At 32.8% G+C, this 14041-nt stretch overlaps 2 protein-coding genes across 5 annotated transcripts in view; one reads left to right on the forward strand and one right to left on the reverse strand.

Annotated features, from left to right (window-relative positions):
- Positions 1–3133: 3133 nt before the first annotated feature.
- The window catches only part of LOC129938600 (gamma-glutamylcyclotransferase), a 44275-nt gene continuing 33367 nt past the window's right edge, over positions 3134–14041 (reverse strand). The window contains exons 1-3 of one of the 4 annotated variants that reach the window (XM_056046260.1): positions 11924–12055; positions 3624–3883; positions 3134–3566 (exon numbers count right to left, since the gene is read on the reverse strand). In XM_056046260.1, the coding sequence (XP_055902235.1) occupies positions 3260–3566; positions 3624–3883; positions 11924–12022 (666 nt within the window). In that variant the 5' untranslated portion in view covers positions 12023–12055 and the 3' untranslated portion in view covers positions 3134–3259. Of the gene's footprint in view, positions 3567–3623; positions 3884–11699; positions 11860–11923; positions 12056–14041 lie in introns of those variants that run through there. The other 3 variants (XM_056046258.1, XM_056046261.1, XM_056046259.1) reach the window with 3 other exon arrangements.
- Positions 12153–13345, forward strand: LOC129938598 (nitric oxide synthase-interacting protein homolog). Its single transcript, XM_056046257.1, has 3 exons — positions 12153–12961; positions 13024–13132; positions 13200–13345. Exons 1-3 carry the CDS (start codon positions 12258–12260, stop codon positions 13269–13271), a joined length of 885 nt encoding a protein of 294 aa, XP_055902232.1. The 5' UTR covers positions 12153–12257; the 3' UTR covers positions 13272–13345.

The following is a 14041-nucleotide window of genomic DNA, read 5'->3' on the forward strand; positions in this document are numbered from 1 at the left end:
CTGGGTCACGTAGAGCGCATGATCAAACCCAAAGAGAACTTATGGTTTGATTCGAGCTGTAAAGAGGTTATAAGGATCACAGGTCCTGACTAAGGAAAATCGGAATAAGTTCAAACAAAGCTGGAAAAATCTGGAACGGTCATATTTGACAAACCATGTTTTTGCATGACCAGAAATGACAACAAAAAATATTACAATGTCGAAAGGTAGTCATTTGTTAAAAAGGAAACGCTTCGGTTCTAACGGTCATCTACATTCACACTCTCTATGTAAGCTCGATTCATAAAGAAAATTTGGTTTCAGCACAGTTGGCTGTTAACTCGACGCTACCAGAGACTATGATGAGTCCTCTTGTTCTTGAGAGCGTAAACGTTTTTATAGGACGAAACTTTTTGCATGTTGCAAGGGTACTGAAAGATCTTGATGTACACAAATCCACTAGCCTGGATAGTATCTGCTTATTTATAGTGTTCTTCAACTCTAGCAAAACCACTGTTTAAGCTTTTTCATGCTTTCTACTCTATAAGTCAATAGATCTCATCTCGAGCGGAATGAAAAGAGCGTTTGTCCAGCCTTTCCCTAAAGAAGGCGAATCCTCCTTACCATCTAAATATCGTCCAATTGCACCTACGTCCCTTCTTTCCAAGGTCATGGCAACGCTGGTTAATTATCAGCTTAAGAAATTTTTCGAAGAACGAAAGCTTTTTAATGACCGTCAGTATGGCTTTCGTAGCAATAGGTCCACTGATGATCTTATGATTTATCTTACCAACCAGTAAAACAAATCTTTACATAGTTTTGGAGAAGTACTGCACTTCATATTTAAAAAACATTCGAAATCAAACTCTCTTATCGAAAATGCGTGCTTTTGGTAATAATGGATCTCGTTTCCGTTGGACTAGAAACTACCTTTCTAAACGCTCAACCCAACTTGTATTAGATATTTTCAAGTCTGAAATTCATAAAATTAATGCTTTTGTTAAACAGGACAATTAAGCCATTTTTTCCCCGACTCTCTTCCTTATATTCATAAACGATCTCTTCTCTGCCACTTCTAATCCATAACACTGTTTCGCTGACGACAGTACCCTCATCTTTTTATATTCCTTGTCCTTCGGATGTGGATCTTCAACGCAGCGTATGTTAAGCTCATTCAATTCCGATTTCGACAGCATTGTTCAATGATGAATTATAAACCGTGTAGAATTGAATGCTTCAAAAACTCAATGCTGTCTTCTGTCGTTAAAGCGCAACCCACGATACCACTATCCATGAGTAGCACCATCCAGGAAAGTAATCAACTTTCAGTTGTCGGTAAGTGTGTAACAGATCATCTAATTATGGAATGATCACATATTCGATATTGCCAAAAATGGTGCTAGGTTAGGTTGAAGTGGCTGTCCAAGATGGAAACGAACACACTAAGGCCTGTTTAATGGCCCATTGTGATAACACATGAATCTTGAGGCTTCCTCTTAAGCTCAATGGAACACATTTGAGTCCTTTACGAATGCTGATATGATTTAGATCGTTAAAGAAGAATTCTTCTAGGTAATTCTTGCGTTTTCGAGCCAGAGCAGGGCATGCACAGAGAAGTTGAAGAACTGTTTCCTTCTCTTACTGTTCATACAGCTCCTGCAAAAGTCATTTCAGAATACGCCTAGTCTCGTGGCGTGCTTTCCTATTAGACAGTGTTCTGTTATGACACCTATTATCGAGCTTATATGCGATCTGCTTAGAAAGAGAGCAAGCACCTTGACCGTTTAAAATCCAGTGTTGGCCACATGTTTGTTGTGACTTGACACGTGGTGATGTTGTTCCACCTGGTGCCTGCCCTCGTCACAGCGTCTTGCATAAGCAGCAGTTTACAAGTAGTGATTGGTATGCCCGTACTTGCCAAACGTGGTAGGATGGGCTGTACTGTACCGTTCCTGACGTTCAATTGCCTTACGCAGTTACCTGGAATGTCTCTATGGCCCGGCACCCAGCAAAGGTGAATATTAAACTGTTGCACCATCTCCATTAGAGATGATCGACAGTTATGGACTGTTATAGAGCTTGTACAGACAGAGTCCAGAGATTTGATAGCGACCTGGCTATCAGAGAAAATACGGATATCAGACGTTGATATCACGTTTTCTTTGAGCCAGGAGAATACTTCTTTTATCTCCATAAGTTCCGCCTGGAACACGCTACAATGATTGGGAAGGCGGAATGAGAGACTTAGTTTCAGTTGTTCAGGGTACACACCAATGCTGCTAGGTGCTTAAGATTTCTACGACGATGCAAGAAATTGTCACCCCTTCTGATCTTATTGTAATTTAGAAAAGCCTTCAATCGACCAAACTTGAATATAACTCGCAATAGAAATGCAATTGATTCATGTCTTTCGTTGTTTTACTGATATTTTTACAATCAAGTTCGGCCGGCTAATTCGTCATCCCCCCCCCCCCTCCTCAAACAATTCAGCCGTAATACTCGGACTTCCAGCAATGCCCATCCGTTTACTCTTGAGCTCAACTTCATACATACTGTGAAGTATAGAGATTCTTTCTCAAACCGCACATCGAGAATGTGGATTGCTTCGGCCAGCTCCGTTTTACCCTTCCATTTAGATGTTCAGAACTTAAAAAGCTATACTCACCGGTGTCTCCTCTTTACTCCTTCCCTTATTTTCTAAATCTTCCACAATGTGCTTTAAACATGTTAAGGGTAATAACCTCTTGAGTGGCCGTTAATTATTAAAAAAAAAAAAACAGACAAATTATTTAACTTATTTTATCCCAAATGCAAATCAATCTAAAAAACATTTATATATGAAAATTTTTAAGTTCGTTTCGTTGTTGTTGTAATCCTAAGGAAAATATGAAAAGCAAATAATGTGCAACGCTCCTTGAAAGTCCATCTAATTTGAATTTCATTGCTGCAACGAAGCTAAACTACTTCAAGACTTTCAACTCCTTTCAAAACTTTTGCAGCATCACTCAATTTACTTTAGCTAGCTCCTTTCAAAGAACCTTAATTGTTGGATATAATTTTCTATGCATAAAATTCTTTGTACAAAATTCTTCCCTGAAAAATTATCTGCGCAGAGGGAATAAACTTTTTCGTTTGTTAAAAATAATTCAGTAAATTACATTTTAATTGGTATTTCAAAACTTTTGCCGATATATTCAAATTTAAGTTTACAAAACTCATAAAACATGCACCAATACGAAAAGGTTTTATCAAAAATACTCGTAGCAGGTTGTAGATTAAGCTAAGATGAAAGTTCAACTGATTCCAGCTCAAGTTGCTTTTCAAATGAATCCACGAGATTGCCATTGTGTTTTATCTTTTTCATCCAATTGAGGTAAGTTTCTGGGATTCCTGTTTCGATGGCTCCTTTGACCAAAGTTTTCAAATAGGTTTTCGATGGTTGTCTTTCGAAGGGTACTTCTTCGCCTTCATGTAAAATAGTTGTAGGTTGTTGGGTTAGTAAGTATGCCCTACACATGATGGTTCCATTGGCAGTTTCAACTGGGACACTTATGTTGAAATAGATGTTACTATGGACACCTTCTTGTCTATTGAATTAAAAGACTTTTTGTAGGAGTGTTTTATATATGAACGCTGCTTGTTACCTGTCAAGATCTGGGAGGTCTTTCAAATCAATTGACCAAATGGCACCATAAACAACAGAATTGTTTGTTGGTACAATTGTGGCTGGAGCTCCGTTCCATCTTTTAGTGTAGGTATTAAAATCAAGTCGGTAGTCCTTTAGTTTGCCAACTGCCTTACGAACTGCTGATTCGTTCTCGATATGAATTCGTGCGGCCAAGAGATTACTTCCATAACCAAAATAGTTGAAGTGGTCGCCGTCAACTTCGGGAAGTTCCATTGTCTAAAAAGAAAATGAGATAAATAGAAAATGAGATTTAAATAGAAGCAATTTTTCGGTTTTGTCATATTTTTTACTTGCAACATATGGGAACTAAGTGGCAAGCATTGCATTCGTTAAAAAAATTAGAACTCGAGATTTTAATCAAACGTAATGATTACGAAGGTATGATTCATATTAGGCATTTTTTCTTTTTTTTAAGACTTGAAATTACAGTGGTCCTCATACAATATTTTTTAGACAAAAATCAAAAATTCGAATATTCTCAAAAACAAACCGACAGATTTCTATTAAATTGTCCCTGAATTTGTTTTTCTTAACTTCACTGTCTTTAATAAGGAAAGATATGTTTGTATTGCTCTAGAAGTGTAGCCCCTATAGAACCGTTATTTTGTTCTGAAATATTTTCAAGAACTAATGATCCGATTTTATTTTTCATCATTTTTCTTCTGAAGAAGATCTTAAACTGTCTTAATATTTTTTGATGATCTAAAAAGTCATTGTTTTTCAACTTCCAATAGGAAGTTATTGTAATGGGTCCGATTTGTCGAATTGAAAATTTGACTTTTCTCGACGTTTCAAGGTCGTCATCCATACCTCAGGAACCAGAAGAGATATCGACTTCAAATAAATTTTATTATGCAGCAGAAAGATGCAGAAAGGGATCTCAAGATAATTACGTGGGTGGTTTTTTTTACCATAGCAGTTTAAAAAAAGGGTGAACATTTTGGTTACCCCTAAATATCTCATGAACCAAAAAGAATAATTTTGAGTAAAACCGAATTGAGTTTTTTAAAAAAAAAATAAAAACTTGAAAGTAAATTTACCAAAAAATGGTAAAAATTGATTTTCGACAGAAATATCTTTTCAAAACTTTGAAATATTTACTTTAAACTAATATTGTCTTATGTGAAATATTGTTTTCAACATTCAGTAAAATTTTGGGAAAAATCGAATTGACAATTTTTTTTACAAAAAATTGAAACCTAAAGAAAAAAATTAATAAAAGTAAGTAAAAATTGATGTTCGACTCAAATAACTTTTCTAAACTTTGAGACATTGTATTAAAACTAATTTTATTTTTTTAAAAAATATTGTTGTCAACATCCAGTGACATTTTGAGAAAAATCGGATTGACAGTTTTTTTTACAAAAAATTAAAAACCTAAACAAAAATGAAAACAAGTTTGTAAAAAATGAATTGATTTATCAAAACTTTGAGATATTTGCTGGTTAAACCGTTATTGTAATTTTATTCTTTTTCTTTTTATTTATTATTAAAAATGGTAAGACAGCTTAAAAAAATGTAAATGCAAGAAAACTTTTATGATAAAATATCTTACGTTGATATAAGCGATTTTACTTTTTTGGTTAATATCGAAAAAAAAAAAAACAAATTAAGATATTTTACCAAAATATCTACTTAAGTTGTTTTACCTTTTTTCAAAATTCTACAAAACAAACTGAAGCTATTTTATAAAAGGTCATAGCTTTCATGTTTTAAAAGATTTATCAACGAGAATTAAAAAGAAAAACTGTTTATAGGCATAATTTATATAAAAAAAATTTATAAACAGCTAAAACCACTTAAGTCGACTTTAGAACCTTTACCTTCTTAGCATAAAATAAGTACTTCAAAACTAAAAATATTTTTAAGAACAAATTGTTTTAAAAAAATCGCTACAACGATTTTCGAAAAAAAAATTAATTAATCAAGATTTTGTGGATTAATAATATAGCATTTAAATTTAAATGCTACACAGAGTTTTCGAATACAGGAGCAGGTTCGTGCTACCCAGACGTGCACTTTATTTAATACAGAATTTTGTCATACAGCAGTAGTATGACCCACACATTACTACAAACCAAACATATGTCAAAATAAACATTTAATTCCGTCTCCCTCGTCATCACTAGTTTCAGTGATCGACTTTTTCAATGGGTTTTGGTGGCCTTAATTCAAATTGGATTTCAAATAATGTATCACGTCAGGTTTTTGAGATATGACTTTTTGAAATTCGAAAAAAACACGTAGTGTCGAGCATAAGTCATGTTACTCAAAGTGCCATGTCATTAAAAGCTTTGAAAGAAAAGAAAACTTAAGGACTTAATTTTTATGCATCAAGTTATTTATTATGATAAAACCTTATTCTTTGTTTTACCAATAGAAAAAATTCAAAAACAAATTCTATTTTCTAGTAAAAAATAATAAAACCTTGAAATCTATGAAAAAAGTAGTGCAAAAGTCTAGGTACTTTTGCACTTTACTAGTTTTAAATGTTTAAATTTGTAACGGTCCTGTTGACTTTGTTTTTTTTTTACATGAAGCTTGTAATATGACATGTGTGTGTCAATCAGTACAAAGCGATCGGTCGTGCAGGTTAAGGTTAAAGACATTTTGTTTTTTAAAACCAAATAAGCGATGTTTAGAAAAGAATTAACGGTAACTGAGCGTCAAATTATTATTTATTGCCATGAGCAAGGTTAAAGTTATGCGGATATTAATAAAATAGTTGGACAACCCAAATCTACCATACAAAATGTGATTAACCGTTACAATAAAGAAAACCGAATCGAAAATAAAGTCAGGTCTGGTCGTCCGCACAAGTTTACAGAAAGATATGAAGGAAAAATCGAGAGTATAATAAAAAAAGATCCATTCAAAAGTGCTCCAAAGATTGCTACCGATATACAGATTAGTTTAAATAAAACAGTTTCTCCGTGGACAGTTGCAAGATCGCTCCAGGGATCTGGGTTTAAGTCGTGCACACCTCGTAAAAAGCCGTTCGTAAGTGAAATAAATAAAAAGAAAAGACTGGACTTTGCAAAGGATTATAAAAATAAATGAAATTAATTTTGGGACAACGTAATATTCTCCGATGTGTCGAAATTCTACATTTTTGGCTCAGATGGGAGGATTAGAGTGTGGAAAAAACGAGGCGAAGCCTTGAATCCTAAAAACATAATTAGAAATGTGAAACACGGTGACGGTGGTGTAATGGTATAGGGGTGTATGTCATCCAGTGGTGTCGGGAATTTGACAATAATTGATGGAATTATGAATAAGGAAGTTTATTTGAACATCTTAAAACAAAACTTACAACAAAGTGCAGAGAAACTTGGGATCGTTGACACATATCACTTCCAACAGGATAACGATCCCAAGCATACGGCTACAAATGTAAAGTTGTGGTTCTCCTACAACAATACCCACATGCTAGTTACATCGCCCCCCCCCCCCCCCAAAATCTTAACCCAATCGAACATTTATGGGATGTCTTAGAGAAACGACATCGAAAACACAATATAACGAGCAAAACCCACCTTAAAAAGCTCCCGGTATCAGAATGGCAATTAATAGGGTCAGATGTCACGCGAAAACTTGTGAACTCTATGTCAAATCGTTTAAAAGAGGTTATTAGGCTCAAAGGTTTTCCCACAAAGTATTAGGTAATTATATTCTTAACATAAAACATCCGAAACCGAATTAAATTCTTTTGTCCTTCTAGGGACTTTTGCACTATTGTTGTTAGGAACTAATACTTTTATTTTAACTTTTTTGAGGTCCTTGAAGAATATTTTTCTGTTTTTCTTGTGTTAATTTTTTAAAAAAAATTAAACTTGAATAAATCAAAACATAAATTGAAAATTGTGTCTTTATATCATTTACACAACTGATTTTTCAAGAATACCCACACGGGTTCCAAGACTTTTGTTCGACACTGTATATAACCCTTCTTTAGGGTATCTAACTTTATCAAGAACCTTTATTTCAATAAAATCCTAGATGGTTTCCTTATTCTATAATCCTTTTCTTTTATATTCAGTTAAAATATTTAGAATATTTTATATAATATTCAGAAAAACTTAAAAAGATGTTAGATTTCACGTGTCTTACAAAAATTTTAATGAAACGCTAAACCAATTTTGCATAAAAAGAATTTGTACTTTTCAAAATTATCATAAAACTTATTGTTAAGAGATATTTTGAGTTTTAACTTAAAAACACCGTTTTTGGTTGATTTTGGTTTGATTTTCGCAATTTTTAAAAGGGGCATATTTTAAAAACCTTGTGATAAAAAAAATTTAAGGTGAGAATTGAATTTAAGACATATTAATTCCTTGAAAATTATTCTTTTATTTGTGCAACAGAAAAAAACCTAATTTTGTCGACCAGTCGACAAATATTTCGCAATTTACTAAGGGAAACCAAAACTTGAAGACTTTTTGTTTTGTTAAAAAGTAAATTGTTAATTACCTTTTAATCTTTAATTAAAAAACGAGCATCTTAACATGTCTAAAAAGTGACAGTTTGATAAAATAAAAAATACGAATAAACGGACCTATTAGTTACAATTCCTAAGTGATAGTTCGAGAGAATAAAAAAAATCGTTTAAACGGACCCATTAATTGGAATTCCTAACTTCAAAATTAGTGTCCGACCGATGGTCGATTTTCAGCCGAAGCCAAATTATTAGGCCGAAAGAAAATCTTCGGCCGAAGCCGAAGCCTAAGGTTGAAAAAAGTCAAGAATTCTCCTTTCCAATTGGATACAAATACGATTCGCAAAAGGTGGCGAATCAATAACTCATAAGTGTTTTGAAATACCAATTCAAAAATTTAATTTTTTTCGGCGCCTGTTACGATGCTCGATACAATAAACAGATTCTTCGGCTTCGCCCAAAACTTCGGCCTAAAATGGCTGAATGTAGTTTTTTTGGTCGAACCAAAGCCGAAGCTTCGGTCGGACACTATTCAAAATGTTAAACCTTTTCGTTTTGTTAAAAAGTAAACTGTTAATTACGTTTTAATCTTTTATTAAAAAACGATCATCCAAACATGTATTAAAAATAGTTCGAGAAAATAAAAAAAAAAAAACACTTAAACGGACCTATTTATTGGAATTCGTAAGTCCCCTATTACACATTGACTCACGACTCACTTTTAACTTTCTTTATAAATTTGTATTCGGAGAGGCAAGCGCTATTCCCCACACCTCAAATTTGACAATTATTGTTTCTTTTGTCTTGAATGCTCCTTCTCGTTGGCATTAATTTTTCGATATTTTTTGAAGTTGAGTAAAATTTATAAAACGAAATCAATAGGATTTTGGAAATGGATTCCGAAAATGTATTAAGCTGTTGAAATTATCACCCTTCTTTGGTTTTCAAACAAAATCGGATGTTGTTTATCCGAGCAACAAGAAAATCGAATAAAAAAGAACAGCATAAAACGAATATGAAAAAAAAGAAACGTCAAAGTGAGTCTATTAAAAATTTGCCCCAGACTCATCGGACTTTTTGTTACATCACATTTTCTCACATCTGCTTTCTTTTTCGCACTCATGTGAGTCGTGAGGCATCGTGTAATAGCAGACTAACTGTTGACTGGACCATTCCATCCATTACACCGATGTCATGTGAGTTAAGCAAATTGCTAAGAGTTAAAGAAGCAATTCCGTGATTTTAACTTTATCAAATTATTAAGAGATAGTAAGTTGTTAAAATCGTTTAAAATTAGGTAAATCTTCTAAGTACATTGCTAAAAATAGCTTTAACATTAAACTATATTTTTACACATCAAATGAAAAAGACATAAGGTGTATACATTCGTAGGTTCGTTACGAAATTGCTTTCCAACTGAAATATGAATTTATCATTTTTTTTTTTAAATATTTCTACTTTAAAAATAAAATTAAAATAAACATGACACGAACAACATTTATCAAACTGACAGATGAAAATTGTTTCAAATCATAAATAACGCAAAAAAAATGCAGCCTAGGACAGAATGTAATACAAAATGAATTAATTTGCTTTATTTCATTTCAAAAAAATTACTAATTGACTAAGTTTGATTTTCAAATTTCATTTGTAAAACTTTAAATTAGTTTAAAATTATTACAAATATTAAATACGTTGTGAAAATAGGAATTTTTTAAAGCAGTAAAAATGGTTACTATTTATATTTGTTTCATATTTCTGAATGCTTTGAGGATTTAGCTAAAAAAAAACACATTAGGGCGTATTCATAAAGAATCACTAAAGTCGTGATTTTTTATCTATAGTTTAAGGCTTGTTGTTTTAATAAACAAAGTTCTTATTCATAGTCACTTTTCCAGATGTTTTTTTAGTAAAACTCCAGGTTAAGGTTGTATTGTACTACAATTACATTCAAATGACAGGTCAAAGAAAAAAAATACTGTTATATTTTCAAACTTGTTATTTTGTGCTGTCATTTATCAAATCAAAAAATGTTACTGTTTCTTTATCCAAACGATATCATTCGTAAAAATCCTTGTCGCTTAATTCAAATGGATGGAACCTTGTTTTGTATATGTTTTCTTTTCCAAATCACCAAATAACTCAAACTGCTCTTCTTCAATTGCGGCATCAATCGACATTTTTATTTGATATAATTTACTTTTTCAGCTTTTCAATTCACAAATAAAAATCAGATACGACATTTGGCTGCGATAATAACAACCCAAACACAGTAATTGCTATGTTTATAGTTAAACCACAAGTTAAGCCCTAAACTTAGGTTTATATTTATTAATGAATAGCCTAAACTCTGGGCTTGATTAATAACAATTTAGCAAGAGTTAAGCAAACATCTATGAATAAGCCCCATTGTGTCATAATATTGATACAAACAAACTGTATACATATCAAGGTAGAAGCGTAGTGAACTTAGCTTAAATAGTTTTGATTTTCCCATTTATATTCTTACAAAATATTCATTCATTCATTGATTGATTCAAAATTAAGTTAACGACCAACGTCGTGTTCGATTTTATAAACAAACGTGTCAGCAGGGGTTCTTAATTACGCTTTACAAACACACCTTTTCAAAAAGCTTTTAAATCCACTGATTTGACGTTTAACTTATCTCCTGTTATTCGTCGTACTCGTAAATCGGAAATTGACATTGCTCATACTAATCGAAGCAAAATTATGTTTATTTAATTGTTTTATTTCTAAACTGAGTAATTAATTATTGGTTAAAAGAATGTTATCAGGAAAACAATAGGCTCAACTTTCCATTACCGCAGCATGAATTTCGACTCGCTGTTTTTTTTATTCGATAGATATGTGCAAATAAATAATAACTATAGCAATTTTAGAGCGAGGAAACATTTATTTCTATTTTTAATTAATTTTTAAAGTTCACTTTTTTCCATACAAAACACTCAAAAATGGTTGATTTTGACATTTCTTCCCTGTTTTTTGTTCAGTGTTGCCATACTTGTTTTTTTTTCTTGGTAATTTCTTTTATTTTAGTGCTCAAATGGAAAAGTACTTTGCATATACCCAAACTCGCACCCACCCCAAATCCTATAGTGACCCCAAGCAGGGGGGTTGCAGGGGGGCAGCATGCCCCCCCTTACATACCTAGCTGTTAGTACGCCATGCTATCAATTAAAAAAAAACTTGTTTTAGGCTCAAAAAATGCAATACAAAAAAGTAGGGTTAAGTCCGAAAAAGAAAATATTTTTTTTATGACTTAAAGTTTTTTCGTCGCCCTAATATTTAAAACATGTTCTATTGAGACCCCTACCTAACTGTGAAAAAAAAATCAGAAGGAAATTCGTGCTGCGGTAATGGAAAGTCGCCCCAAACAATATAAACTAAGCTCCTTATCTTGTTACGCCTCCGTACATGATATGAATAATGAATAAAGACTAAAAAATGGCTTTTCAGAAATGAAAACATATTCGAAATATCTAATTTTGTGCATCATTTGCAGATCAAAATAAAAATACATAAATAATATAATGAATTTTAATAATTTTAAAGAATCTTAAACACACTACCTACCTACGATAATAAACAACAAAATAGATGCAAAACACTTGAATTGTAAGTTCAAAATAAAAACAACAATGAAATGATTGATAAATTTGCCAATTTTCACACAATTTGAAGGGGAGTGAGAGGAATCAAATAAGCTTTTAAAGTTCATTTTTTCGATAACGATTACTTATGAGAAAGTTTATAAAGCATATTTAACAAAAATGATTACACGTCAGTCACAATATTACCTTTTTAATTCCAGTGGAAAATGTTTTTCGAATGGAAAAATAATCCATTTTATTTAAGTTAAAACACTTTAAATTAAAGACTTTACTCATAATCACCATGTTTTATCGATATCGATAAATAAAGACTAATCTATTACAATCAGCAGAATACTGTTTGTAGCAGAGCGAAAAAAAGAACTTTGCCCATGTAGATTGTATGTAAGGTTTGACATCTGTCACTGTCACTGCCATCTATAAAATTGTCTGCTTTCTAAATAAAAATAATTACAAATTTGTTTTCTGTTTATAAACTGTTTTCTGTTACAAACAAAAAAGTACAAAATTCGATTAAAAAATGACTCGCCATGCAAGAAATTGCACAGCCGGAGCTGTCTACACTTATAACGAGAAGAAAAAAGACGCTCAAGAATCTGGCTACGGAACAAACAGTCAACGCATTGGCAAAGATTCAGTAAAAAGTTTCGATTGTTGTTCTCTGACTTTGCAACCTTGTCGGAATCCTGTGGTCACAAAAGATGGATACCTCTTTGATAAGGAGGCAATTCTTCAGTACATCATAACCAAGAAGAACGAATACAGCCGCAAAATGAAAGAATACGAGAAGCTAAAGAAATCCGAAGAATTAGAAGTTTCACAGGAAATGTCCAAGAAACAACAATCGTGCATTGATAATTTCATCAATTCCTCCAAGCCAGTATCGACTCCAGCGCGTGAAGATGTTGCTGCGGTAGCAAGTACATCGGCTTCATCCTCTTCCATCTCGAACATGTCAAATGGACACGAAAGCAAATTGCCAAGTTTCTGGATTCCATCACAATGTCCCAATGCTGGTTTGGCCAAAGCTAAGAAACCAGATCCAACAATCTATTGCCCTGTCTCGATGCAACCTTTGAAAGCTAAAGACTTGATCAATGTTAAATTCACTCTGGTCGATGAAAAGGATAAAACAGCTCTTGTTGCCAAAGAGAATCGCTATATGTGCCCGGTTACCAGGGATGTCCTAAATAATGCTGTTCCCTGTGCTGTTTTGAGACCAACGTAAGGTTCCATCTCGATTCCATTGTTTGGCAATAAAATAATGACATTTTTTCAACTTTCAGAGGTGACGTGGTCACAATGGAGTGTGTAGAGAAATTAATCAAAAAGGACATGATTCACCCACTGACTAGTCAGAAGCTTAAGGAAAAAGATATAATTCCATTGCAAAGGGTAAGAATTCCTTAAACAAATAGAAAGGCTCGAAGGTGGTGTCATATTTTGTTTTATTGTTTTATAGGGTGGCACGGGATATGCAATCACAAATGACAAATTGCAAGCAAAGGAACAACGTCCAGCATTGCAAGTTTAATAATATTTTATTTTGTATTCTAATGAAAATGAATGAATCATCATTAAAGAAATTATTACCTTTAGTTCAAAGTCGTTGGTTTGTTTTATTTTCATGTGTATTTGAAGACATTATAGAGCTCACCAAAGGGCGCAATAGCTTGAAATGAATCAGGGAATATTGACTTGCGAAACCACTCCTGGGCGCGACTTGTTGAGTGGCAGGAATGACGGGGGGAATTTGACAGCCTAATTTATTAAGCACTTTGTCGTGGCAAGAGTTCAATTAGAAAGATTTAAGAAATTCCTCTAACATTCATTGTCATTGTAAACATTTTGGTAGGACAGTTCTATCCATTCTTTTTGGTAGGATAAAGTAGGTACTCTTGAGGCCTATGTCTTTAGCTGGATGATCTTTATCTTATGTCAAAAACAGAATATTGATAAAAGTAAGCACAATCAAAGGTTGATTAAATGAAACAATCAAGTGAATCGAAAGTGTTTCTCAAATTCTATCTGAATGTCCGAAAAAGCCTTAAAGCCAATGGGCAGGTTCAGACGACATAAGGGACTTGACAGTTAGGCAAGTTTCTAGTATCTGACAATCGATCATGTTTTTTCATTTAACTGAGAGCTGAACTTTAATAATCTAGATAGATAGATAGATATATTTATTTGTTTATAAGCTTAGCTTTTACAAATTGATTGGCAATATGTAAATATTACATTATTTCATAAGATAGTGCAATATAATTTTAATTCATCTAACAGAACAATAAGGTAAGATATGAA

Source organism: Eupeodes corollae, chromosome 1, assembly GCF_945859685.1.
Source record: "Eupeodes corollae chromosome 1, idEupCoro1.1, whole genome shotgun sequence".
Taxonomy (NCBI): Eukaryota; Metazoa; Arthropoda; class Insecta; order Diptera; family Syrphidae; genus Eupeodes; species Eupeodes corollae.